The following is a 27,452-nucleotide window of genomic DNA, read 5'->3' as shown; positions in this document are numbered from 1 at the left end:
CATGCAAACTCCACACAGAGATGGCCAAGGGTGGAATTGAACCCTGATCTCCTAGCTGTGAGGTCTGCGCGTGAACCACTAGACCGCTGTGCCGCCCAATTGTGAAGTAGTTATTCGTAATTGTACCGCATGGCTACAATTAGTTTGTGTTTGTCTGGGTCCGGAAGATTATTATTATTTTTTTCCGTTGGTCATATTGAAACGCCGGAACGGTGCCGGAATACTTTAAGCCCTGCATACTGACCCATGTTCACAAAACAGTCCGGTGTAAAATGCCATTGACAGATTAAAATGCATTTCTTTTGCTGGTAGGGAATCAGGAACTCCAACCACTTGTGCCTGATGGTGGCGTCTTTGGGAATTGGAAGCAAATGTGGCTTTCCCTTTGCTAGCAAGTACTGTATACAGCAGAACAGTGATTGGGGGAGGGCAGAGAGTTTATGTGGCTTACAGCCACACCCATATAAGGAAGTCCGCGCCTCTGTGACATCACAAAAGAACAGTTTTACCACGCCTTGTGAAACAGAGCATTTTGTGCCCTCCCAAACTTCTTTCAGGGCTCACTTCCAAATGCACAAACCTCATTATCTGAAACTTTGGCATCGTTTAACACGAGAATACAACATTCTAACTACATTTATAGGTCAGAAAAGTGGAAAAAGCATAATAGGTCCCCTTTAACAACAACAACCATTGGCAATGCAATTCAAAGTCACGATCTAGGAAACGCTTTAATGCTATTCAAAATCATGAGGGGAGATTGTTGCCGTTCGACACCGGATAGGTACTACTAATAAAACCATAATACATGAAAATACAAAATTTAGCATCGATATTGTGACCTTAAGAAATAATGCGTCTCTATTTCTTTGACATTAAACCGTGTAAATAGTGTAATCTGTAAATAACAGATTCCTATAGACACAAACAAACTTGATTTTAATCCACATTGCCCACTCACTGCATGTTTTTTTATTTATAAGTCATTGTTGCTGATGGAGCAAATTATCGATATATGTAACCAAATGCAGTTTCCTTACCTAAATGACCACTTCCTTCTCCATGAAGTGAACACTGTCTGTGCCTAAATGATGACTGCAATGCATATTTCTAATACTTGAAATTATTAGAATACTAGAAATTGAACTTTTTGTCCATTGTCGTCTTTTACTTTCACAGTCTGCTGCCACTTGGTGCACAAAGAAAATAACGCAATAATCAATCAATACATCAAATCTGAGAGAAAAAAGTACATATTGAGTATCATTAAAAAAAAAAGCGCATGAATGTAAAGACAAAAAAATCTTTCCAATCCATCCGTAGTCTCCACAAGGCTACTTCGTGTGTCTGTGTACATCTGGAAGCGGCATCCATTCTGGCCATTCTGGCTACTGGCCAGTCTTCTTGTCCTTCTGGAAACTGAAACTTGTTCGGCGGCTAAGTTTCCTCTGTTTTTGGGCAAAATAATCGGCCCGTGTGGTGCTAGCACGAGACTCCAGGATGTAATTGACCTGGAAGACAAAAAAGTGACAATTATGTGAGCAAGTTGGTTGGTGGCTGCTGCTCTTTACCCCGTCTAAAGATACTACTTCTTAGTCATCACTTGCCACTTCACACGCTGAATTTTGTGTCTAACTCGCGTTGAAAAATTATAAATTCATAAATCATGCTGTTTCATGACTGAATATGGTTGCATACAGTGTTAGTGTTAGCATACGAGTGGTTAGTGCGAAGGCCACACAGCTACGAGACCCGAGTTCAATTCCATCCTTGGGCATCTCTGTGTGGAGTACAACCATATTCCATTCATAAATAAGGAATCCTAGTTGGCGGAAAGTCACTTGTAACAGTCAGTTCTAGAACCAATTAGCTGCGATGAATGAGGGATTACTTGACCCAATTTAAAGACGTTTTATTTGTTTTTTTAAATGTATGTTAAATGTAAAATAATGGGAAGTGAACTGATTGGATTTAAAAACCAATGTTTGAGTTTCATATTCTCGGGGCCTCGAATCGATCGCAGCTTATTTACAAATGGAAGACTTTAATAGTTAAATCATAGAAAACCTTGTTAAGGCTTTGTTAAGCATTATTAGAGCCCTGTAGACATGAAATAACACCCCTATAGTAATTTTTACACTTGTATTACCCAATACATGAGACATAATAATATAAAATTATAAGTCTTAAACATAAATAACATTTGATTGACCGGATAACTGGTGACTAATGTCTCAATGTAACATTCCTGACACCAGTGGCCAGTGTAGTAGAATACTACTGCAGTGGCACAGGGAGCGCATACTGTGGACATTCACAGTGGAGCCACAACTCAAGTCAGTCACTGGCTCACTGCTAACCATGCTAACACTCCACAATTCTACACTAGCTAGCTGACATCACACACAAATTTGATGTAATTATCGTTGTAGTTGCACATTGAATCGTTTCCTCCACTTATTATAGATAAAAACTTATTCCTAACTGCGATTAAAGCAATTCATTGTGAGTTAACTATGGACACAAATGTGATTAATCACGATCAAATGTTTTAATCGATTGACAGCCCTAGTTTTGACTAATGATCGGCCATGTTCAACCACAAAACAGCAAACAACTGTAGAAAGGAACCTTGGACATAAAGTACTTGAGAGTAAACAGTGTACAGCTTGGGTAGCAATATACTGTGGAATATAGACAGAGTTGTGTGTTGCAGACAGTCAAGCCTGATGGCTTTGAAAGCAAAACCATCACATTCCTCTTTCTAAGAAGGAGTGCAACAATAAATCATCACATCCCCAGAGGCTGACAGGAGCTGAGAGAGTTTAAGCTTGATTGCCTCTGTGAGCTGCAGCACCAAGACGACCGTTTCCAGGTGTACTTCAGGCTCATTTCACCACCGCTTGGGAAAGCGATGCTCCGCGACTGATGACAATGAGGACACATTTCAGGCAGCACACTTGGCAATTTGTGTGCCGTACACTAGTAGGTGATTATAAGGTAAATATGTGTGAGTGGATGTATCACAGTCATTGGAACATCACGAACAACTATAGTCTAACGCAGGGGTGCTCACACTTTTTCAGCATGCGAGCTACTTTTAAAATGACCGAGTCAAAATGATCTACCCACTACAAAAATGCAAAACATCTATTTATTTTCAAATGTATTGAGGATTATTTGTACGTACAATGTATGTTGATGTACCTTACATAACCAAATGAGCCAATATTGCAAAACACACATAATTAACTATTAACATTTTTTGTAATTACCTGAGTTTACTTTGATGACTTGCACTGAATTGAACCAGCCAGGGATGCATAGTCCGGACAGTAGCTGCTGATAGCCAGCCTCAAGCACACTTCCAAATGTTTATCAGTCATGGATAATATCCGTATCATAATATCCGTATAATATTCCATATGCGTATGGAAGTGATGTGTTTTTTGCCTTTTTACTTGGCCCAGTTTTCAGCTCCTTCACTCATTTTAGTGACCATAAACTTTAGCGAGGGCTTAAAACCTCGCAATTCGCCGACTAGCTTAGCACTTTGCATCGTTGTTTACGCATGAGCGGTGACCTAAAGGTCAAAATTCAGTTGTCATCTGACTGGTTGTCCTGTATGTCAATCAAGTAACGGGGATGGATGATAGGCTGACATCGTAAGTTCTGCTGCACTTAGAGACGTTGTTTGATTTGATTGGTCGCCCGAAGGGCAACATTCAGTTGTCATCTGAATGGCTGCCCTGTATATCAATCAAGTGACGGCATTGATGCTGGGATGATATTTTTTTAATGTCACGCCGCGATCGACCAGCGATCGACCAGTACCACCTCCGCGATCGACCGGTAGCTCGCGATCGACTTAATGAGCACCCCTGGTCTAACGTGTATTAGACCAGGCCGTCAGAATAAAAACACTGCACATTACACCCTGACAGACGGCATTGAACAAAATAAGACTCTCGGAAAAAAGGGCTGTGTATTTTTGAAGTCTTGGTTAGCCTGTTGCAAATTTATGCCAAAATTTTGACATTATTTCTTAGGAGAAATTTGTAGAGACAATTTTGAGACATTATACTTCGACTTATTCCAGTGTTATTTTTTTGTCGAGTCAATGTCTCGTCTGGGACTGAGTACAACAAACTGGAAAACCAAAGAAGTGGATGCACGCTCTCATCCAACACACCCAGAAACACTCACCTTGAGAACTATTTCATTGACTGTAGCGGAATCCGACTCAAAGTAGAGAGGCTTGTAGTCGTGGTTGCTCAGATAAGTGATCTTAAATATGGCATGATCTGTGACACACAAATAAACATCACATCATTAGCTCAAAAGTATTCATCTGATTCCAATTTGGAATCATAAATAATAATAAATATAAAAACCATTGTTGACTATATATTTTACACGTAACAGTCCACCTGGTATTATTGTATCTGTAAAATTGTCATGCAATCTGCTATTATTATTTATTATTTTATATTTATATTTAAATATTTTAAAAATAATAAAATATTATAATAATTAAAATAAAATTAAAATAATAATTATTATTATTATTATGTACAATATGCAAATATAACAATATTATTCTATATAATTAATATAATAATTAGCATTAATATAATAAATATAATAATCATAATAGTTATAATAATAATATAATAATTATTATTTTAATTTTTATTATTATTATGTGCTTGTGTCTCTTTTTTCAGGAGAACTTTGTAAACAACAGACCATGTCAAACAACGAAATTGATACAACCATCAAAAGGTTGGCTCAGGCCATGATGCCAGGTTGTATGTTGAGTTTAAATTAAATACTTTTGAAAGATTGGGCGGGCCGTATTCAAACACTTGGCGGGCCGGATGTGGCCCCCGGGCCGTAGTTTGCCCACCCCTGTCTTAGACTCTACAGTCCCACTACGAGTCCCTACAACATGACACTTACTAGGGCTTCTTTCCTCAACAAGGTCACAGGCACACAGGTGGTCTGAATCGATGGAAATGGGTTTCTGACGAATCCAGAACTTTGTGCTGGCCTTCTGGTTGGTCACAGGATCGATCTCCACTTTTTCTCCTGAAATTCCTGAAAATAAAGGTGAGGTCACCTTTTTTCTTTTAACTTTTTTTTTTGTCTTGGTTTGCGTACATTTTATGGTTTTCTTACAATGCGGCACACGTCTTGTATTATTAATATAGTGTGTTCTTAAAGGGGCCCTCTGTATTGAGTTGTGGACTCCTACAGAGCAGCTACACACAATAACCAGCACAGAAAGCTTTCTAGTTCTTCCACAATCTGCACCTATTTCCACCTGTAATTCTTTGGATTTTGTGGTTCCCACAAAAACGGTGTTTGGCATCGTTTAACATGACAATACAGCATACTAAAAGTATACTAGGTCCCCTTTAAACATAAATTAATGTATTATCTCAAACATTGTTTTCCCTGGATTTTTTGGGTTCATATTCTTTCTGTTAAAATAAAACTACCATACAAAATTATTGAGATACGGATACACCAGTACAGGTCAGCCACCAGTAAGCGGTTCCTACCGAGCTGAACATCTGTCGTGAAGCGCAGCTTATGTATCATACTAATCTTGAAGGACTTATAGTGGTGGCTGCTCAGCATATCCTGGACGGTGGTGATGTCAATGGGGAGATCTTCCTCAGAGCTCTCCTCACCCCTGGAACCTGAAAATAAAGCCCATAGCGTTATTAATGTATTAGCATACAACAATAATGGATATGCTGGATCACTTACTGTTTTCTCTGACCAGGCAAAACTCCAGGGTGATTTGACTTTCAAGTGTGGAATCAAGGTCTACTGCAATATTTGGGTCTGTTTGCTTCTCCAGACGATACATCGGACCTATTTTGGGATGACAGTCAACTTAAAGAGGCTTGCTTGCTTAGTGGAGGGTGAAAATATTTGATATGAAAAATATTGCATGGTTTTATGGGTTTTGTATAGGAAGAGCCGAACTAGTTATTATTTTGTGGACATCTTGGACATTTTATTTTATGTTGACTTTTTACATCACCATGTGCTTATTTTACTTTGGATTCAAGACATGTTTCACCCCTTAGCTCCCAAAGACGTATTTATACATCTTTTACATTTTTTGCACTGGAGGCAAAAAAAAAAAGGTGATGATGCAACTCCACAATAAAAGTGAACATGTTTGGTGCAGTGTTAAGATGGAAAAACTGCCACCGGGTGGCAGAAGTGCATTTTATAATAACTTAGTTAGTTAGTTCATGGTGTTCGTTATATTCGTAACTAAAATTTGTTTCAACGTGAAAGTTATGCTCGAATTGTATATTTTCACAAAAAGCTGTTTCTCGCCCCTTTTTTTTTGTTGAGAACTGATATTTTGCTGAAACTTACCTACTACCTCTACTGATTACTGACTACTACTATGAAATAAGATGGAAAGACACTCTTTTCTAATGAGAGTCTAATCTTTATTTTGCTATATTCCATGTCTGTATAGCCTTAAAACACAATATTGTATGCTTTGAAAAATCAGTCAAAAACATAAAAAAATGGCCAGTAGTGAGATGGATGGCTTTTGAAAAATGGCTGGGAAGCAAAATTGTTTTGTTTTTAAATCTATGTAATTTGATAAATGTGCTGAAACCAACGTTGCTGTCAATCATGTCCTCTCAAATAGTTGCAAAGTTAATAAATTATGTTAATAGTTATAATCTGCTATTCCACTTAAGTAGGAAGTATATTTGTAACTGGATTAGAAAAATGTTATCAAATACATAGAAATATAAATATACAAGAGGCAGAATATGAAATAACCAAATACGATGTGGAAGTACCTGATCCTTTCTGTGAGCCTTTTCTCTTTTTTAGAGCTTTCTGAAGAATTTCCTTCATGGTCACTTTCAGACTGTCCACTGGGATTAAGGAAAAACCCTGAGCAGCATTTCTAAAATGGATAGGGAGATGGAAGGTTATGAAAGATATTCCTGTACATTTCCCACCCAGTCATTAGGACAGATATTTAAAAAATGTGAGTTTTAAGGCAGCGGACTAGAGGTGGTTGACGTTTAACAATCCGTCTCCTAGTACAGCGTTGGGCTGCCACCACGTTATTGTGCTGCAGCTTTGCCCAATGATGAACTGTCATATCATAAATGTAACAATTCTGACAGAAACAGCCGGAAAGCTAAATCCTGACTGTGTCGAGATTTTGGTTTGGACATCAAAGGTTTCCCACATCATATACAAACAACCCCGATCCACTAATTCTTCACTGAGCTTTCATTAAAATTCTGTCGATATGGCCTTGAGATTTGGCCTTATCTTGTCTTCTACAGACTTACTGTCAATGTGGCCACAAAGTCATCCAAAAATGAGCACTTCTAAGCCCCAGCGCCCGTCCACAAAAAGGTTTATCTGTGTGACTGCCAAGGCCAGCTGTGTCGGTCAGGGCATTTCCATTTCCCACAGTATATAATCATCCCTGTGTAAGTTGTATTAAGTAGACCCCTTGGTTCCCAAAGAGGGGTACGCCAATTGACATGGGGGTATGTATGTAAATATATATGAAACACAATTAGCACCTAATACTCACAATTATGAGTGCGCCTGAACACCTCACAGCACAAAGAGCACAGAGCAGACAGAAGGGAGACAGAGCATGAAGTTGTTCACTACTCCGGATTATGTTGTGAGATTTCATTTCTATTGGAGTCCCAGTCCCTGCCCTGTGAAACCCAATGTACAGTGTGTCCATGTCTGGATGAGAGAGTGGAGACCTAGAAAATGGGGCTTTATCGCTGGTTGTATGTATTTTTGTACTTTGGATGCTGCTTTCTCATGTTTGTTAAACTTTCCCTCGGTAGCAAATTAATATGGAGACTTAAAATATAGCGATTGTGAAAAATGAAGTTCAAGTTTAGCCCATTCAAATGGAAGGATCTCAACATCAGGCTGAAATTAAATTATGTATGATAATTATTTATCTATTTATCAGTGCTCGTGTAAAACTTAGCAAAACATTCATTCATTCATTCATTTTCTACCGCTTTTCCTCACGAGGGTCGCGGGGGGTGCTGGAGCCTATCCCAGCTGTCTTCGGGCGTAAGGCGGGGTACACCCTAGACTGGTCGCCAGCCAATCACAGGGCACACATAGACAAACAACCATTCACACTCACATTCATACCTATGGACAATTTGGAGTCGCCAATTAACCTAGCATGTTTTTGGAATGTGGGAGGAAACCGGAGTACCCGGAGAAAACCCACGCATGCATGGGGAGAACATGCAAACTCCACACAGAGATGCCCGAGGGTGGAATTGAACCCTGGTCTCCTAGCTGTGAGGTACTTAGCAAAACATGACCGTGCAAAATACAATTATGCGACTGTGAAATGTTGTAGGCTATATTTATGTCACTTTTCAAAGCTTGATTTCCATCCATTCTTAATTCTTACATTCTGACAAACAGTGATTGTCTCGAACCAATGCCAGGGGAGGAGTACTTCTCCACCAGTGCAAGAGTGCTGAAACCAAACTTGTGGATTGGCTCATTAGAGTCCAGGGGAGGGAAGTCTGTATCCACTTCACCATCATCTTCTGCAATATGTAGGCAATATGCATTCACGTTCTCACTGAGGACAGAGAAGATGAGCGGTCATGCCAGGAAAAATGTAACATTTTGTGAAAAATTGCTGAAATGTTTGCACTTACTTAAGTTTGGGTTCTCGCCCCTCGCTTGTGTATTGCCAACAAATAAGCCCGATGAGATCATGAACCCGAGCGTTGGCAATTGTTACCACAGTCATGGGATGAACCTTTTCCTGAGCTATCTGCATCGAGAGGTAGACGTCTATTTTTTTTGTAGCAGTTGTGCCAATGTGGCCCTACGGCGAGTGTAAAAACAGAGTAGGGAGCAGAAATATCAGTCAGATACACATGTCGGTTCTGAATAACATGAATTTCACATGTTTGAAATGCTTCAGTCGTGAGACCAGTTGGACATTTTGTGTGGCCACCTACTGCGGTAATATTGCCTTGGTGTTATAATGGTATACATTGCTGTTCGATTCCTGGCCAGGGCCCGAACTCCCAGGTGATGACCAATGAGGCTACAATTCATCAACGTCTTGTCTTGCCTTAAAGGGTACCTGTTATACTCACTTTGTATTGAGTTGTGGACTCTTATACAACAGCTACACACGATAACCTGCACAAAAACTTTCTAGATCTTCCAGAGTCAACACCTCTTCCTGCAGTGTTTTTATAGTGTATGCACACTCAGACTGACATCCAGCTTGTGCCTGGGCATGCCCATATAAGGAAGTCTGGGTTGCAGCGACGAATTTGGTGTACACAGCCATCAAAAACTGCATTCAGGGCTCACTTCCAAATGTGTAAACCTCATTATTTGACATTAGAATATAACAAAGATAACATCTTCATTTAACCCTTTCATTCATCATTTCATCCATGTGAAACTAACTTATAGGTTCGAGTGGACCTTCTTGAATGGTAACTACACTAAGCAAGACTCCACTGTGTTGTTCATGTCACTATATGGCACTTGTTTATTGCGTCGCAACTTATACTGGTATTAATGTGGATGGTATCACGTGGCTTATTGAGACAGGTATGCTATTTCAACACATGCCGCACCACATCTTGACTTTATTTTGCGCAAGCATTACATATTTAACCTTGGTTGATTCCGGCCATTTTAGTGCTTAACAAATAGCCTGGTTGAAAATGTGAAATGTCCAACCAGTCTTTAGCTCAGCACAGAATGGTGTCAAGTTCCCAACTAGGACAGTTGGATGACCAGAGAACTCACCTTGCCATCAAATTTGGAGTATTCATTGAAAGGGTTGTTGAGCTGCTGGGGACACTGTTCCAGTCGGAGCGAAAGTGTGGACTTCACACATGTTGACCGCTGTCTGTCTTTAAAATCTCGCTTTTCAAAAAAGGATGCCAAATCCTCCACTTCACAGACAGCAAAAAAAACCCATCATAAACAGTTGAAAAATTGCAATAATTTACATTTTGCACAAGTTTCAAAATGCAAAAAGGAAGATGTAGAATACGATTCATTCATTCATTTTCTATGTCTATAAGTCGCGAGTATGCTGGAGCCTATCCCAGCTGTCCAGCTGTACACCCTGGACTGGTGGCCAGCCAATCACAGGGCACATATAGACAAACAACCATTCACACTCACATTCATACCTAAGGACAATTTGGCCAATTAACCTAGCATGTTTTTGGAATGTGGGAGCAAACCGGAGTACCCGGAGAAAAACCACGCACTCGGTCGCCATGCAACCCCGCAGTATACGATGAAAAAGGTTATTTATAAACTCCAATATTCTCTCTCGTGATAACCCTAGCCCACCTAAAATAGGATAAAAAAATCACGTGAGAAACATTTGTAAATAGAAAGTTGAACAGTACCTGATTGGGAAGATGACCTTTCCTTCCATTGAATATTTTTACATTTGATTTGATTTTGACGCTCCTTCCTCAGTCTTTCAAGTCTTTGGGCTGGAAAAAAAAAAGAGCACAATTACAATATTTCACTCGGACTCAAACGTAAAACCTGTGCAAAGTCTATAGCCAGCTAAGAAAAAAGACAGACCCAATGGATCTTAAACTTGATCATCCCTCTTATCTTACCAGCAGCCCCGGGTTTCTCATGGTTATCTTGTTGGAGTCCTGATAAAACAGCCACAGCAGATCAGTTCTTAAAGCCCATTTGGAAGCATTACAGCTTTCCAACCAGGACCACAAAGATTGACCAGCGGTTCACCAACCCCAAAAGAAACATACTACTTTTCAACACTCCAAACCCAAAACAATTTAGCCCTCCAATCAATTCAATTCCATCGATTATATACCACATTCTCATCACACCCCAACAACATACACCAATATGAGAATTGAAGCAATCAGATACGAATCAAGGCATTTTTTCACTACTATTTTTAGGTCCATCCCTCACAGCTTGATAGACTTGCCACTAGGGCACTAGCGGACACTATGTAGCACTTTTGGTAATGGTAGTGGTTTTATTTCATTTGAACATGCATCAGATTACAATTGAGTGCATCACATAATCAGTTCACAGTTCCACATGTCCAAAAGGAGTAGGAAGAAGCAAAGCTTATTAAATCCTACCCCTTCATCTGGTACTTTTACAATCAGTAACTGTTACATTTGTTCACTTCCTGCTTTCCTAATATAATTTAATTTTTTTTCATTTGAGGTGATATGACCATACAACGACATAATGGGTACCATAGTAAGTGTCAATATAGTAATATATAGTATAGCACATAATGACTGGTTCAAGACTCTTCATCCTTGTATTTAGCAAACATCAACTGCTTGTATTGTTTCTTGAATTGGCTCATCGTTGTGCATTGTTTGAGGGTCTTACTCTACATAGTACTAGCGTATAAGTGTTTCAAATTTAGTTCTTCCCTGAGATCATATTTCTCCTCTCTTGTAGAGTAGTATTGGATGACATTTTTAGGTAATTGTTTATTTTTAGCATTATTTTAGCTGTTTGAAGATTAACTATATCATTAATTAACTATATCATTAATAACTACATCAGCAATATCAGTATTTGTGATTTAAAAAATGAGGAGCTAGTGTGTTCTCTGTAGGCGGCATTATGAATTATCCTTACTGACCTTTTTTGCAGTACATTTAGTGATGTACATCCTTTTAGTGCATGAAGAACTTTTGTGGGGCGGGGCTCTGTCGGACTCTGGATGGTGTGTGATGCACGATAAGTATGGCATGTGACTTATTTACACCTTAACTGATGTACAATACAGTATATATTCATTAGGGCTGCAATGATAGGCCTATTTGTATTGAATAGCTTAAGTATGTCCTTGTGGAGTCACTCCCTTAAGTAGCTAATCCTTGCCTCCATAGCAGCAAATAAACGACACCCTCCTGATCTCTTTGCAGTTGGAACACACCTAATGGTCACCTTTCTTGAAAAGGGGGAACACCGCCCCTCTTTTGCCAGTCCAGAAGTATTGTTCCCAACTTGCACGTAATGTTAATGAGACGTGTCAATCAACACAGTCCCACAACATCCACAACATTGAGGAATTCAGGGCAAAACTTGCAGAAACCTTACTGTAAACATTGTGGACAGCAAACTGCTTCCCCCTTCTGAGATGTCGGGACGCTTTTCCAGAACCACTTGGAAGCAGACTGAAAATCATGATCCATGACCTCACCAAACTGCTCCTGTAGTATATTTTCACATGGCTATGGCTATGTCTATCGATCATGACCCTGGAAGTACCGGACCTGCACTGTTGCTGGTATGACTGTGAATACTCTCATTTGCACGGTACCCTTACAGGAATATCAATCACCCCTTTGCGTTTGCTTGCATGATGCTGGCTCACAACACTTGCAGCACCCTGTGTACACTCGCTAGTGCCAACAAATACGCAGACACACATCAATTCATTATTGGCTGAATCTCCTCTTAGGAGCGTGAATGGAATGTCCATATTGTTTGTTGCCACTGTCCCACTTTGTCTGACGATCCTTGAACGCACCATCTAACTTTCTCTCATGCTCCACATTTGGTCCCAAATGCGGCTACTATATCCATTCATTAACTTTCTACCGCTTGTCCTCACGAGGGTCGCAGGGGTGCTGGAGCCTATCCCAGCTGTCTTCGGGTGAGAGGCGGGGTACACCCTGGAGTGGTCGACAGCCAATCACAGGGCACATGTAGACAAACAACCATTCACACTCACATTCATACCTATGGACAATTTGGGGTCGCTAATTAACCTAGCATGTTTTTGGAATGTGAGAGGAAACCGGAGAAAACCGGCACGGGGAGAACATGCAAACTCCACACAGAGATGGCCGAGGGTGGAATTGAACTCGGGTCTCCTAGCTGTGAGGCCTGCGTACTAACCACTCGTCTGCCATGCAGCCGCCGCGGCTACTATGTATATAGGAATGCATAAATATATGATGACTTTGAGTGCTAATGTGCATATTTGTTTGGTGCATAACCTCTCTGAAAAACTAACTCTGGAACCTGTACTGGTGGGGTTGTATTAATAATTAATGCTTTTAATTTCATGTTGTTCCTGTCATAGTTTTACATAACAGATAAGATAAAAGAGATCGCTATAATGTACATAGGTTGTGCTAATGTGTTGTGTTTTGCAGTGACCAGCTACGATTTACACCTATTCTCAACTTCAGTCATGGTCATCCACCGGTTTATCATGACAATTTAAAACTGCCCCCGATTGGTCACACAAACCCTTCAAACAGCTGCCAAACTGGACTTCTATGTGTCCTTGCTTGGACGGCTCTCAGTGCAAAAGAAGGAAACCCCAACACAAAACCCAGTCCTGGGTGGTCGGTGAGATAAGCCTACCTGTGTTGGAGCGTCGACGGATACCGAAGTCCCAGCTAGAGGTAATGTCCATAGACTGGGAGAGGTCACACGTGTGACTGTCTGTCATGGTGCTGACCCCCTCACTTAAGGAGTCTAATGTTGCCGACCCACAGGTGCTGCCAGGTACCAGAGCCAGCTGGCACTTCTCCAGGTCCACATCCTGGTCGATTAGAACCATCTCACACATTCCTGTGTCATCACTGGTTACATGAGACTGCCTGATGTGGGCCAGAATGATGGCTGGATTGTCCAAGAAGGCCATTACTTCACCTTGATGTAGACTGGCTTCAGATTCTGGTTTATTTGATCTTCCGACGGCTCCCACGTGCCGATACTGACATAGGTTCTCTTTTAATGAAGTGAGAACGTAGAAGGTGTTGAAAAGTGAAAAGTAGTTTCCATTTCCATCTTGATTTTTTCTCAGCTCCAATACAGGAAGACTGCAGATAACTGTTAAAGACAGAAATTGATACTGATTAGACATTTAAATATATCAGCAACACGCAGTTTTCTTGAGCTTTTTTTTATACACCCGTCTCACAGTGTAATTTTGTTGTTTCTTGGAACACTGGAGTGAAATATACCGCTTGTTTATGTGACACACGTTATGCTGTCATTTACGTTGATTCAGCGTTTGGGATTCGGATCAGGAAGTGACTGAATGTGATGAATTTGACTGGAAAGTACAATATTGGGTACAAAGTTGGCAAAATTTGACACTTCCAAAACAACATTAGGGGTTATGGAAAAGATGACAGCTAGTCGTACTTCCGACATTTTGGACATCGACAAGGTGATTATGTCATTGTTTGTTGCACATTTTGCACAGTCTTGAGTAAACGAAATTAAATAGCACATGCCAATGAGTCTGCACCGACTTTAGCAACATTGACAATGAACACAGTGGATATGTCAACAATAAATACCTCAAGTGAGCACGTAAAGTAAATGTAATTTGTGATAGTTACCTACTTGGATGTGACGCTCCACTGTTGATTTACAAAGCTTTCCCACGATTCATCGTCAATATTTCCTTTCCCTTCTAAACGCGTTTGAATCATAAAAGAAATGCTGCATTGGTAATTATGAACAATGCTGCTGCTTACCGCTGAGCTTGTTTACCGGAAGTTGTGCATCTAGCTTTTCGGCGCAGCACTGCCTCCTTCTGTCGGGGAGTGTCAGTTTCGACTCAGTATGTACAATCGATTATTAAAATAACACCTTAAGTGGCGATACAAGCATTCAAAGCAAATTATAAATAAAAAATATATTTTTGCCTTTCATCAAAAACAAAAAATCATCACTGGTACTTATCACTGGTTTGCTGTGTGAACAGCACAACTCTAATACTCGTATAGCTTCAGTCAACAGCATAGTTCTACCAGGTCTGCAGCGCAAAGCCTTCTGGGTATTGTAGTACAGTGATTCCCAGCCACTGTGCAAAATCACTAACCAGTCCTTGATCCTGTGCTGTGGGTGGAGTGGTTATGGGGCGTTCCGGGGCTGGCTTTTGGTGACTTCGCTCTCTGTATTCATTATCAAAGAGTGCCTCTGTCAACTATGAATTATTAATGTATTACCATCATTAAGTCTGTTGAACATTGAACAAATGTATGGCAGCTGATGCAAAATGTATGAGGGCTAGGATTGTGATTTGAATTATGTGATGTATTCCATTGTAACTTGTATGCGTGTTCAAATAAAATCAAACCATTACCAATAAGCTTAGCTTGTTGGACATGCATAATTGTGAATTGTGTTCAGTGTTATTGTGTCCATGATATCATTGTGTTGCACTGAGAAGGCAGCTCTTTTTTTATGAAGTTAAGCCAAACTTTTGAGCCACTTTTTCTTCATTGGTGTTTGCAGCTATTACTACCGGTCTGCGAAGTGGGCATCGAAATTCAGAAATGAAATCAAAACATTACAGTAGGTGCTATCACTGACAAGCAGATGTGCCAGTATGCTTTGTAAGAATGGTCATCAGAGTGCATTAAGGAAAACTATTTAATATGGACAATATCTATATGCAGATTAAAAAGACGATGACAAAAACAACTCTCACGCACCTTTTAAACATGACAGGCATTTTAAGATAAAGCACACAGTTGCACTTGAAATTATACAAGCCGCTTTGTGAATGACATTATTTTCAAAACGTACCAACTTTCAATAGATAGCCATAAGGACGTCACGTGAAGGACTGTGAGCTTATGTGGAAGTGGCAATGCAGGATCGGAACTGCACATCAGGTGCTTTACGCACACTATAAACCTTGCAGTCCTACCTACCTTGGTGTTCCCAGCTAATGTCCAAGAAGCAGTAGTAATTCTAAATGTGCTCAAAGCTACTTAAGATTTGTCAGATCAAAACACAATTGCTGCATATGACATGTGATAGTAGCATCTATTTCATCGCTCCCTTGTAGCGAACTGTAATTCTTTTCGTGTGAACATAAATCTACTGCAATCGTCTATTTTCCGTGTGTCTTTACACAACTACACATCAATATGAATGATTAGTGGGAGCAGTTTCACCTGCCCTCATTATTTTACGTTTTACAGTTCAACAGTTAAAAATGTGATGCTTAGGCCCTGCGTGCAAAGTTATAAAACATTTAAAAATGTACCTGCATTGTTTAGTGACTCAGCAAAAAAAGTTTGTCCAGTCCTATATTGCGTCATTGTTTTCATCTTGTGAGTCAAGTTCATTGTGACAATCCTAATGGCCATTAAAGGAAATGTGATGATCTGTACTATCGCTACACTGTTTTTGTTTTCTTCCAAATAAATATAATTTCTGTAAGGTTTGAATAATTTGGAGTGCAATTGTATGGTTTAAATAAAACTCTTAAAAACATTGGTGTTGTTAGGTAAGCTCTATCCAGACCTGGTTGTAGTCTCATAGTTCTAGTCTTGCAAAGGTCAGTCAGTGTCAATATATAGCATGCTGGCTCATAAACATTTCAGCACGCATGCTAATTATTAAAACATGAAGCATGGTTACAGGAACGTGTTGACAGCAAAATGAATCAATGCCCAAAATCAATCAGTGGAAATCACCGGGCAAAGGATTCATGGCTCCAAACATCTTTTTGACTCAACTGACAGAAATACACAGAAACAGTATGTTTTAAGTTATGAATCTAAATTTCCCCCAATACATTAAAACAGTGGGCTATCCCATTCCATTTTTAAACTCAGCATGGACTCAGTGTCGTGTGCAGTGGTTCTCCTCACATTGAACTTCTCCGTTTCACTTGAATAAAATGCTTCCTGACAGAGAACTCCAACTGATATTTCCCTTCCTCCACACAGTTGTTGTGGGTGAGTGGAGTGTATGCAAGTCCAAGTGGGGTGGCCCTCAATAAATACAAGCAGGCGTTTCCTGTCGGTGTATCTGCAGGGGCGCAGGTGGGGGGGCTGAAGTGGATTCATCAGGCCTCGGAGCTCAAGGAGGTCCGAGTTGGACTGGGAGGTAGGCGGGCTGCGGCGCTGTGCTCCGTGCGAAAACTGTAATCATACTGATGGAAGGGAAAACTTTGTATTAATCCAAGATCGTTCAAACACAAATCAGGAAAATAAAGCGAAATTAGGAGTGAAATCGGAAATGCTGACCTCTTTCTCAATCTCAGCCAACGTTTTGATGGTGATACCAATGAGGTCCACCTGCTGCAACTGCACGACAGACAGACAGACAGACATCCTTTATTGTCATTGCACAATAACACAGCAGTGAAATTGCCAACAAAATGTCGTTGTGTGGCTCCTGTATAATACCGGAGACAAAAGAAGATAAATAATAATAATGTGGAGAATAAATACGTAACATCAAATATGAACAACAATTCATTTTCTACCGCTTTTTCCTCACGAGGGTCGCGGGGGTGCTGGAGCCTATCCCAGCTGTCTTCGGGCGAGAGGCGGGGTAAACCCTGGACTGGTCGCCAGCCAATCACAGGGCACATATAGACAAACAACCATTCACACTCACATTCATACCTATGGACAATTTGGAGTCGCCAATTAACCTAGCATGTTTTTGGAATGTGGGAGGAAACCGGAGTACCCGGAGAAAACCCACGCATGCACGGGGAGAACATGCAAACTCCACACAGGGATGGCCGAGGGTGGATTGAACCCTGGTCTCCTAGCTGTGAGGTCTGCACGCTAACCACTCGACCGCTGTGCCGCCCAGAGTATGAACAGATGACTCTAATTCAGAATAGTATTAGTCTTTCTGAGTTATTTGTTATTCAGCCTCTACCAGTTAACATAAACTTATTTGTTTAGACTGTTCATGATTTAAACAGCCAGTTGAAAGACGGACAAAGGCAGACGCTTGTCTCCGCCCATCCCATGTAGAAAAAAAATGTAGAAATGCAGGAACTGTTTTTCCACTTTGTTTGTTTTTTTTGTTTCGGCCCCTGGAAATTACTTTGGCCAACCCTGCTTCTGTGGCTCTCCATCGGGATTGGGCATGTGTCTAGTTGGCTTCTCTTCATGGATGAGCAATGGCCGATATGCTACAACAGTCAGCATTAAGGATCTGCGTTGCAGCAGCTTAGTTTTTTAGGGGGCAGACGTCACGCACCACAAGTTTGCGGGGTGAGTCGTTGTGGGATGCTCTGGCTCCTCAGCATGAAAGCATTGTCTAGTTTTGGGAGAATGGGCTCAGTGGAGAGTGGCGAGGTGTACAGTTGTGTTCAGAGGTGAAAATGTTGGTGACTCTTTGGGAGGAGACTTTCATCAATCCCATTCGACTGGGTTGGCGATCCCTGAATTATAGAATGCAGATGACACCCGCACAGAAGAAATGGTGCCCCTTCTTACAAAGATGAATGGAGACGTTTCACTTGGTCTGTCCCATTTTAACCCTTTGGGTTTTGACATTTTTTTACATTCCTGCTAACCCCTTCACCACAACTCACCACTTCAGGATCGATTTTAAGAATCTCTTACTGTTTTTAACGGCTTAACGGCTTTGCCCCTTCTTATTTATCTGATCTGCTTTTACCATATCAACCCCCGCGGACCCTGCGGTCCTCCGGCACTGGCCTTTTAGCGAAACCAAAACCCAGAACAAAAACCCACGGTGAGGCAGCATTTAGCCACTATGGCCCCCACCTGTGGAACAGCCTGCCGGAGAGCCTCAGGACTGCGGAGACTGTTGATATTTTTAAAAAAAGATTAAAGACACACCTTTTTAATCAGGCTTTTAACTAATATTGTTAAGCTTTTATTATGTTTTCATCCTTTTAGTCCTATTTTATGTTCTTATTCTTCAGCTTTTAACTCCAGTGTTTTGTTTTTATCTTGTTAGTCCTATTTTATGCTTTTAATCTTCAGCTTTTAACTCCAGTGTTTTGTTTTTATCTTTTTAGTCATATTTTCTGCTCTTAGTCTTTAGCTTCTAACTCCAGTGTTTCCTCAGGGGGGTCCTCCACACTGGGGGCTGTTCGGGTATGCTGAGGGGGTGCCATCCTTGGGTCCCTTCGACACGGCCGGCTGGGGGTTCCTCCCTTTAATGTGGGGGTCCGCCCGTCTAACGGAGTCGGGGGGCCCGGGTGCTGGTCCTCCGATGGCACGGCCTGCAGCTCCTCCCAGTGTGGACGGCCCCAAAGGTGGCGTTTCCTTGTTCCTCAGTACCATGCCATGTCTCCCTACTGTGTGTGATTGTGTGCTTGCGTGTGTGTGTGTGTGGGTCTAGTATGGAGGGTGGGAAGGAGGGGCTTTCTTTTTGCTTCATTATTTTCCTTTTTAATTGTGGAAATTGTTTTAATTCTGGAAAGCACTTTGTGTGGCATCTCCTTGCAGGAAAAGTGCTATACAAATAAAGTTGATTTGATTTGATTTGATTTGATTTGACCACATCCCCTCCTGCCACCCTGAACACGGTTTAGAAAAGCATTGGCGACAGGAGATGCCGCTTGTGGACTCTGACACCCAGCCACTAGTACACTGTAGTTGAAAGTCTATTAAGGCTTACACTTTGCATAAAACCACACCCACAGATGTAGTTTAGATTAAAGTTACAGGTTTAAAAGGACCCGCAGGAAATACATTAGCTGGATGCAAACCAAAGCAAAAACTCACTTCTGACGAGGCGCATGCAAACTTCTCAGAGATCATGAAGGGCACACCATCCATTGCTGAAAAGACAGGTCAATATATTTTCATTTCAAAATGTGCAGTGATGAAATGTTCAGGCTCCTTTTTAATATGGAGCAAGTAAGAAGAGTAAGAGGTTTAGTTCAGTCATGATTACCATATACATTACCACTATGATGGGGTCACAGCTATTGACCTTTTGGAGGACACAATGAGGTAGGATCAAATATAATAATTAGCATTGTCCAGGAAGACTGGAGGGTCAAAGGTCCAGTTTCCACCGGGCACAAAAATAGAGACTAGACCAGGGGTGGGCAAACTACGGCCCGGGGGCCACATCCGGCCCGCCAAGTGTTTGAATACGGCCCGTCCGTTCTTTCCAAAGTATTTCATTTAAACTCAACATACGAACTGGCATCATGGCTTGAGCCAACCTTTTGATGGTTTTATCAATTTTGTTATTTGATGTGGTCTGTTGTTTACAAAGTGCTCCTGAAAAAAGGGACACAAGCATAATGATGATAATAATAATAATAAATTTGAAAATATTTAAATAGAAAATATTCAAATACAAATATTTAAATATAAAATATTTAAATATAAATATAAAATAATAAATAATAATAGCAGATTGCATGACACTTTTACAGATACAAAAATACCAGGTGGACTGTTACGTACGTGTAAAATATATAGTCTGCCCCCCCCGTTTTGTTAAATCAATGCGGCCCGCGAGTCAAAAAGTTTGCCCACCCCTGGACTAGACTATAGACTAGACTAAGTGCGGACTCGCTTAATTAAGTAAGGCACCAAATCCCCAACCTGTAGTGGCATAACATCATTTAGCTACTCAACCAACCCTGACATTTCAAAACTCTTACAGAAAGAAAGGAATAAATGAGGCATCATAATTACTTCTACAACTACTACTACTACGACTACTACTACTGTTATCCCTTACACAGTATTTTTGTCATCCACAATTTTTTGCTTCATATTGCATACAAAATGAGAATTGAAACTTTGTAGAGAAGTTGACGAAAGTGTAGCCAACCTGAGATTGCATAGAGGTTTGAATTTTGGTGCTCATAATCTGGTCTGGTCGTGTTTTTCCCTCTGAAACTGGCAGGAAGGGTCATGGAAATATTCCTGTGAACAAAAAGGAAAAGTGCTAAGGATTATGCTTCTGTAATTATGGTAATTACTAAAGAGAGAAGGGGAGTGTTTCTACAGATGGTACTAATCAATGCGTTAGTCATTTTTATTGCAAATGTTGATCAAAATCAGAGGAAGATGGACTGTGAATGCCTACTTGGTCATTGGAGGTGCGGGGACAGAGGCGGAAGAGGAGGTAGAATTCATATTCTGGACGTCATTCACAGATGATGTATGAGTGGTGTCCTGAGTTCGCGGCACAGTACCCATGCGATACCAGATACCCATGTTGTTTAGTTCTCTGTCAGAGAAAAAACGTTACATGTTTAAACATGCCATACCATTAAAGCTGCAATCTATAAAGCATAAAACATGAATGAAATGTTGATTATTCAAACAGCAACTTCTGAGAGAGGAATGAATGTGTAGAATGTGAATGTGTAGAAAGAAAACTGCTAACTTTGGATATTTTTACAGTGTCAGCTCAAAATAAGATTTGTTTATTTCTGATACTGGTTTTAAATTCTAAACGTTTTTGAGTAAAAAAAAACTATTTAGGTGGGGTGGCGTGGGTGCTGGAGCCTATCCCAGCTGTCTGCGGTCGAGAGGCGGGGTACACCCTGGACTGGTCGCCAGCCAATTACAGGAACTTATAGGCAAACAACTGTTCACATTTATGGACAATTTGGAGTCGCCAATTAATCTAACATGCATGTTTTTTGGAATGTGGGAGAAAACCCTGGAGAAAACCCATGCATGCACGGGGAGAACATGCAAACTCCACACAGTGATGTCCGAGGGTGGAATCGAACTGGGGTCTCCTAGCTGTGTGGCCTGCGCACTAACCACTCGGTCTCCCATGAAGCCTAGTCATAAAACATTTAGTCAAAATTGCAAACTAATTTAATTGCTCTTTTAAAACAAAGTCATTAAAATACATAAACAAATTGTATTATTGTAAATATTAGTTGGAAATCTCATGATTATTGAATGATTAATGCAAGCTGCCATTTGTCTTACTTTGTTTGACGGTCCTTGAATGCACCATCTATTGATCTCCCATACACAGACAAATGTATTTGGATGTATTTTACCATTTTTCTACCACTTTCCTCATATTTGCTCCCAAATGCTGGTAATATGTGGGAATGCATAAAGGGATAACTTATGACTGGAAATGTAGGTAGAGGAACATCTGCTGATTTCAAAGTTATTTACAAATTAGAAAGAGAAGAAACAAACCCAATAAAGGTGTACTGAGGCGGAGCCTGCTTGGACCTTCCAAGGATACGAATGTCACAGATGGCTGCCTCTGTTGAGTCTCGGGGAATAAACTTTATGCAGAGTCGCCTCTTTCTGAATGCCTGCTCCTCTACACACACACACACAAATACACACAAGAGGATGAAAACATCAAACATCATATTGATTTTTTGACCAATATTGCACCCCCAATGACAATGATATCAGGCGAGAGCTCATGCCCGTCAAGAGTTCACATCAATTTGCCACAATAGTGCCACTAAATTTTAACGCAGCAGCTAACACTTGTGAGTCCTGTAGTTTGAATAAATGAGAAATAACGCAGCCATCTCACACATGCGTGTGTGTGAGATACTGAATCACACTCCCTTAGTTGGACACACACGGACACAGAAGAGTCTTAAAGGGGACCCATTATGCTCATTCTCCGGCCCTTTGTATTGAGTTGTGGACTCTGATAGAGCAGCTACACACAATAACCTGCATAGAAAGCTTTCCAGATCTTCCAGAATCTGCACCTATTCCATCTGTAGTAGCTACAGCAGTTTAGCAGTTAGCATAGTGTCACTTAGCTATTCCTTGTCCTCTTTTAGTTGTAATGATACTGCCATAGAGGAGAGGATTAGTAACATAAAGTAGTGGGTCCACACATACTTCAGATGCGTGGGCTACAATGATACTTTGCATTGCTTGTTACAGCTTGTTCCTCTCATGAGATAGCAATTTTTTAAGATTATAACCTAAAGGGACCTGCTCAAAATTGTTTTAATCCCCTCAAAAAACATGTGAACACCACCACATAGCATATTTTAATAATAGTGGTTTAAAAAGAACAGATTGAAGAAAGAAAATACATTCAAAATATTATGGGAATAATGTCATATTACGAAATGAACATTTATAAAAGATTACTTCAGAAGAAATTTGAAACAGTGAAATTTCAGTGGACCTTGCATCCTTTCATTTTTCAATATGTGGCCCTCGGTGGAAAAGGTTTGCACACCCTTGCTTTAGTGCATTTATTTTAGTCTTGGTCCAACGTAGGTGACTTACGAGTGTCAACAGTCTCCTGGATTGGAATGAAGCCGACAGGGAGTGTGTCCTTGATATCAATCAGCTTCATGTCAACAAGAACATTTCCTAAATGGCTCTGAAAGGAGAGAGTGGAATAAGATTTGGAGGGGTTAATAATGCGCTACTCAGTCAGTTGGTAAACGGTGTACAGTGGATCCCTGCACATTCACAACCCTGCAAATAATCTTAAACTGAAAAAAAAATTCTCTAAAGATACATTTTTAAACAGAAAAAAAACATTATTTAGTCTAAGTCTGTAATAATTTATATTAATTTCATTTGTTATCATAAAGTAATTTTATTTTAAAAAGATATATTTATTGACACTGTTTTTGTATTTCTATTTGATTTCTGTACAGCACTTCGGTCATCTCAGGGTTATTTTAAATATACTACATCAATAAAATTTGAATTGACGTAAGCACAATACGTAACTATAATAGCACAGCAGACTGCTCGGTATCTGTGGGCATGAGGTTTAAATGGTACTTCCTGCCTTCTACTTCCACTTTGAAGAGCTGCACATCTTATTCATTTGCAAGTCTACAAAGTGGTAGTTTTTGACAGAGGTTTTGGAGATTTCTAAGCTTGTTTTTATGCTCTAGAAAGCTGAGCAGCAGGAGAAAGTTAATCTATGTCAAGCTGCAACGAATAATCAATGAAGCGATGAATAATCAATTGTCCAATTACTAAATAGTTATTCTAGTTTTGTAAATATCCTCGGATTTCAGTTTTTGACTCTTTTCTGATACATTGTGGACCAAACCACTAACTGTTTGTTTTGGTTCATTTTGGGCAATTAATCAAAACAAGCATCAGATTAATCGAACAACAAAATAATTATTAATGGCAGCCCTAAAACTATGTGTTAGAGCAGGGGTGCTCACCTCACACTTTTTCAGCATGCGAGCTACTTTTAAAACGACCGAGTCAAAATGATCTACCCACTACAAAAATGCAAAACATCTATTTATTTTCAAATGTATTGAGGATTATTTGTACGTACAATGTATGTTGATGTACCTTACATAACCAAATGAGCCAATATTGCAAAACACACATAATTAACTATGAACATTTTTTGTAATTACCGGAGTTTACTTTGATGACTTGCACTGAATTGAATCAGCCAGGGATTCATAGTCCGGACAGTAGCTGCTGATAGCCAGGTTAGCCAGGCAAACGCACTTCGAAAAAGACATTGTGGGAAAAAAAAGTCCACCTCCTATTCCGTATGGAAGTGATATGTTTTTGCCTTTTTACTTGGTCCAGCTACTTCACTCATTTTAGTGACCATAAACTTTAGCGAGGGCTTAAAATCTGACGCAATTCACCGACTAGCTTAGCACTTTGCATCGTTGTTTACGCATGAGCAGTGACCTAAAGGTCAAAATTCAGTTGTCATCTGACTGGTTGTCCTGTATGTCAATCAAGTAACGGGGATGGATGATAGGCTGACATCGTAAGTTCTGCTGCACTTAGAGACGTTGTTTGATTTGATTGGTCGCCCGAAGGGCAACATTCAGTTGTCATCTGAATGGCTGCCCTGTATATCAATCAAGTGACGGCATTGATGCTAGGATGATATTTTTTTAATGTTACGCCGCGATCGACCAGCGATCGACCAGTACCACCTCCGCGATCGACCGGTAGATCGCGATCGACTTAATGAGCACCCCTGTGTTAGAGGGAGGTGAAATGAATTAAATGAAAATTCATTAGTGGTGAGCACCGATACTTTCTATCATTTAGTCACTTTTATTGCAAATGCTGATCTAAAATTGAAAATGTCAAACATCAAGCTCGTCGGACGGTTCAGAGGGGGAGGAGCAAGCCATGTGCTGAGTCCGGAACAGAACTATTGCAAAAAGCGGGGATCTACTGTCATTAGATTTTGATTAGATTGAAGATGCCATTTACATTTTCCTTGGAGAAGACCCTGGTGAAGCACAGGTAGCGGGTCACCTTGGACTTGAAAAGTCCATCTTTCCAAAGATCAGCATCCAAACCATCTGTTGTTGTCGACACCTAGAGGCAAATGGGATTCATGGACAAGCCGTCATCAATGCAGGATAGTAGTTAGTAAGGTGCCAATGATGCTAGTGTGAAAAGTTGGGATAATAAAATTGCTACAACATAAAAGCAAATCAATAAAGAAGTCCAAATATGCTTACAACATCATAACCGGTTGGTGCCCTGCTCCTGGAAGCTACAACGCCAACTCCAGTGATGGGGTCCATAGGCATCTCGGGCAACGCCTCAGAAAGGTCCCGGACCTCAGGCATCTCTGTACAAAAACAAAACAAACAAAAAAAAAACACAGGGTGAATTATTTCTACTTTTATATTTATAAGGATCCATGACGTCAAATTTGCAACAATCATTATTTGATCTGCTGGTTGTGCGAGTTTAGCCTTTAGAAAGACACAATCATCCCAGAATATTTATAGTATGGTATGGTTTGTATGTCTCAGACATTACAGTTAAGCCTGAAGCCTTATCCATATGGATGTGTTTGAGAGAAATAAGTATTTCCACCAGCAGCCAGCCTGTCCCTTCAGCAAGGAGCTTGGTTAAAAGAAAGACGGCTGTTGGTGTCAATTCCTTCAATGGAACTTCAGCTTGTGCAGGGGCGTCAAACGTCAGGTGCTATGTGGAGACATTGCAAGGGGCGTCCCTCATGACTGAAGGCCCTCGTCTGTGTGGTAATGACTGGCTTTATTCAACAGGACAACGCTGCAGTTCACAATACATGCCTGACAAAGGACTTCTTTCAAGCTCACTATTTTGGACCATCCTGCGTGTTCCCCTGATCTAAAACCAAATGAGAACATTTGAGGTTGGGTGGCAAGGGAAGTTTACAAAAATAGACATCCATTCCAGAGAGTGGATGCCCTCCGTGAGGCCACTTTCACCATCCGGACCAACAGTCCCACGAGCCTCCTAGAAACACTGGCATCAAGCATGCTCAAAACTATTTGTGAGGTTTTTAACCACAATGGTGCAGCTAAGCCGTTTTTTCAACATTTGAATTCAATTTTAGGGAGATCTTAAACTTTTGATAAGCTGATGAACAACCTATTTCACTTTAATGTTTGTTTGCAATAAATATTTGCATTTTGAATGTCTAGTTAGAATCTCCTTTATATAAAATAGTGCAAAATGTAAATTCCTGTAATTTTTCAGGTAGTTAAAATTCGCGTCGTGTGTGTGTGTACACATCCACATGTTCAGTATATTCTCTATATAAATGTTACTATAATGACTGCACACCATACCGATCTTGATTTTAATGTAGAAATGGGTGATTGCAGCCCTTTTCCCGACAATTCAGTAAACAGTTGGCTACATTAGCTTGTGCTTTAAGAAATATAGCACACAAACTTAATATTTGACGACACATTTTACTGTCAGTCTGATTTTGGAATGCGCAGTGCAAAAACATTAGTGTTGTGAGACATTAGTGTAATGTAAAGAATTCACTGAAAGAGTTAACGGCTTAACGGTGCGGCTCAGCTGGGACTTGTTTACCTTACACACAGCGCTAACACGCCTGCTAGCTAGCTAGCTAGCAAGGAAGCTGGCTGGCTAGCGACAATACTGCGTCAAACAACGGGCCCTGTGTGCTAACGTAAGAAGCCAAAGTTATCTCAGGTTTCAATAACGTATATTAAATAATGCTACACCCCAAACACATTTTAAGACAGGTTACCTAAGACAAAACCTGGTATTTTCCCCAAAAGAGCTGCAAAGACAACTCATTGAACACTAGCACCAGTAGCATTAGCATTGACACACAGCTCCGTTAGCTCACTTACCGTAAATGGCCAAAATGGAATCAAACCAGTGTTCGTAGTCTCCCTTGTGTTACACTCCCATTTCTTGCAACAATCTCCAGAAGTGGTGGTCATCAACGAACCGATCGAGTAATTGTTGGGCTCTAGCTAGCATAGTGGTTTAAAACATAGTGCGACAGGATGCCATAAAGTCAACAACACAGGATGAGACCCGTCAACTAACAGGAGAGGGGAGCCTCACCCCCATCCACACTATTCATGCTGTTCATGACTGCAATCCGGCTGCGTCGTTAAACCCATTGTACACTTTTATGTAAACAGTTATATAACTCTAGCTATATCAAATGATCACTATTAAGTCTCCAGAATATGATATTAATTGAACAATCTGTCTTTACCTAAGGTTCTATACCCCACCAAATGACACTTTTTCACTCAAAAATACAACACCACCACCGGCTACAATAGCGTTTTTTTTGTACAGATTGTACAACAAAAACTCTATAATCTTAACAATTACAAGTTCAACTGAATAAGATTTGTGTTTCTGTCGGAAAAGGGGGTGGGGCCAATGACTGTCACTCAC

The 27,452-nt window shown here is 40.4% G+C and overlaps 2 protein-coding genes across 4 annotated transcripts in view; both read right to left on the bottom strand.

Moving 5' to 3' along the window:
- The window catches only part of mapkap1 (MAPK associated protein 1), a 15,280-nt gene extending 609 nt beyond the window's left edge, over nucleotides 1-14,671 (bottom strand). Inside the window, exons 1-12 of one of the 3 annotated variants that reach the window (XM_058064657.1) lie at nucleotides 14,574-14,671; nucleotides 13,447-13,917; nucleotides 10,464-10,553; nucleotides 9,847-9,995; nucleotides 8,727-8,899; nucleotides 8,471-8,647; nucleotides 6,849-6,958; nucleotides 5,779-5,886; nucleotides 5,568-5,708; nucleotides 4,963-5,100; nucleotides 4,207-4,304; nucleotides 1-1,511 (exon numbers count right to left, since the gene is read on the bottom strand). The exon at nucleotides 1-1,511 is cut by the window's left edge and continues 609 nt beyond it. In XM_058064657.1, coding sequence (XP_057920640.1) covers nucleotides 1,389-1,511; nucleotides 4,207-4,304; nucleotides 4,963-5,100; nucleotides 5,568-5,708; nucleotides 5,779-5,886; nucleotides 6,849-6,958; nucleotides 8,471-8,647; nucleotides 8,727-8,899; nucleotides 9,847-9,995; nucleotides 10,464-10,553; nucleotides 13,447-13,729 — 1,590 coding nt within the window. In that variant the 5' untranslated portion in view covers nucleotides 13,730-13,917; nucleotides 14,574-14,671 and the 3' untranslated portion in view covers nucleotides 1-1,388. Of the gene's footprint in view, nucleotides 1,512-4,206; nucleotides 4,305-4,962; nucleotides 5,101-5,567; nucleotides 5,709-5,778; nucleotides 5,887-6,848; nucleotides 6,959-8,470; nucleotides 8,648-8,726; nucleotides 8,900-9,846; nucleotides 9,996-10,463; nucleotides 10,554-13,446; nucleotides 13,918-14,435 lie in introns of all 3 variants that reach the window. The other 2 variants (XM_058064656.1, XM_058064655.1) reach the window with 2 other exon arrangements.
- Nucleotides 14,672-15,460: 789 nt separating this feature from the next.
- On the bottom strand, nucleotides 15,461-27,405 carry mvb12ba (multivesicular body subunit 12Ba). Its single transcript, XM_058064615.1, has 10 exons — nucleotides 26,888-27,405; nucleotides 25,244-25,356; nucleotides 24,990-25,097; nucleotides 23,049-23,145; nucleotides 21,975-22,104; nucleotides 20,890-21,033; nucleotides 20,632-20,726; nucleotides 19,563-19,618; nucleotides 17,085-17,144; nucleotides 15,461-16,990 (listed from the first exon to the last, which is right to left on the bottom strand). Exons 2-10 carry the CDS (start codon nucleotides 25,352-25,354, stop codon nucleotides 16,904-16,906), a joined length of 888 nt encoding a protein of 295 aa, XP_057920598.1. The 5' UTR covers nucleotides 25,355-25,356; nucleotides 26,888-27,405; the 3' UTR covers nucleotides 15,461-16,903.
- Nucleotides 27,406-27,452: the final 47 nt, after the last annotated feature.

The sequence above is a fragment of the Doryrhamphus excisus genome, chromosome 2 (genome assembly GCF_030265055.1).
Source record: "Doryrhamphus excisus isolate RoL2022-K1 chromosome 2, RoL_Dexc_1.0, whole genome shotgun sequence".
Lineage (NCBI taxonomy): Eukaryota > Metazoa > Chordata > Actinopteri > Syngnathiformes > Syngnathidae > Doryrhamphus > Doryrhamphus excisus.
This window is presented reverse-complemented; position numbering and strand designations above follow the sequence as displayed.

Excerpts from the sequence above, each read along its gene's own strand:
- mvb12ba (XM_058064615.1), bottom strand. The coding sequence starts at position 25,354 with ATGCCTGAGGTCCGGGACCTTTCTGAGGCGTTGCCCGAGATGCCTATG. Across the intron at positions 22,105-23,048 it reads CCAGGAGACTGTTGACACTC|AGGAGCAGGCATTCAGAAAG; the intron begins GTAAGTCACCTA and ends GTGTGTGTGTAG. Across the intron at positions 21,034-21,974 it reads CCTCAGTACACCTTTATTGG|AGAACTAAACAACATGGGTA; the intron begins GTTTGTTTCTTC and ends TTTCTCTGACAG.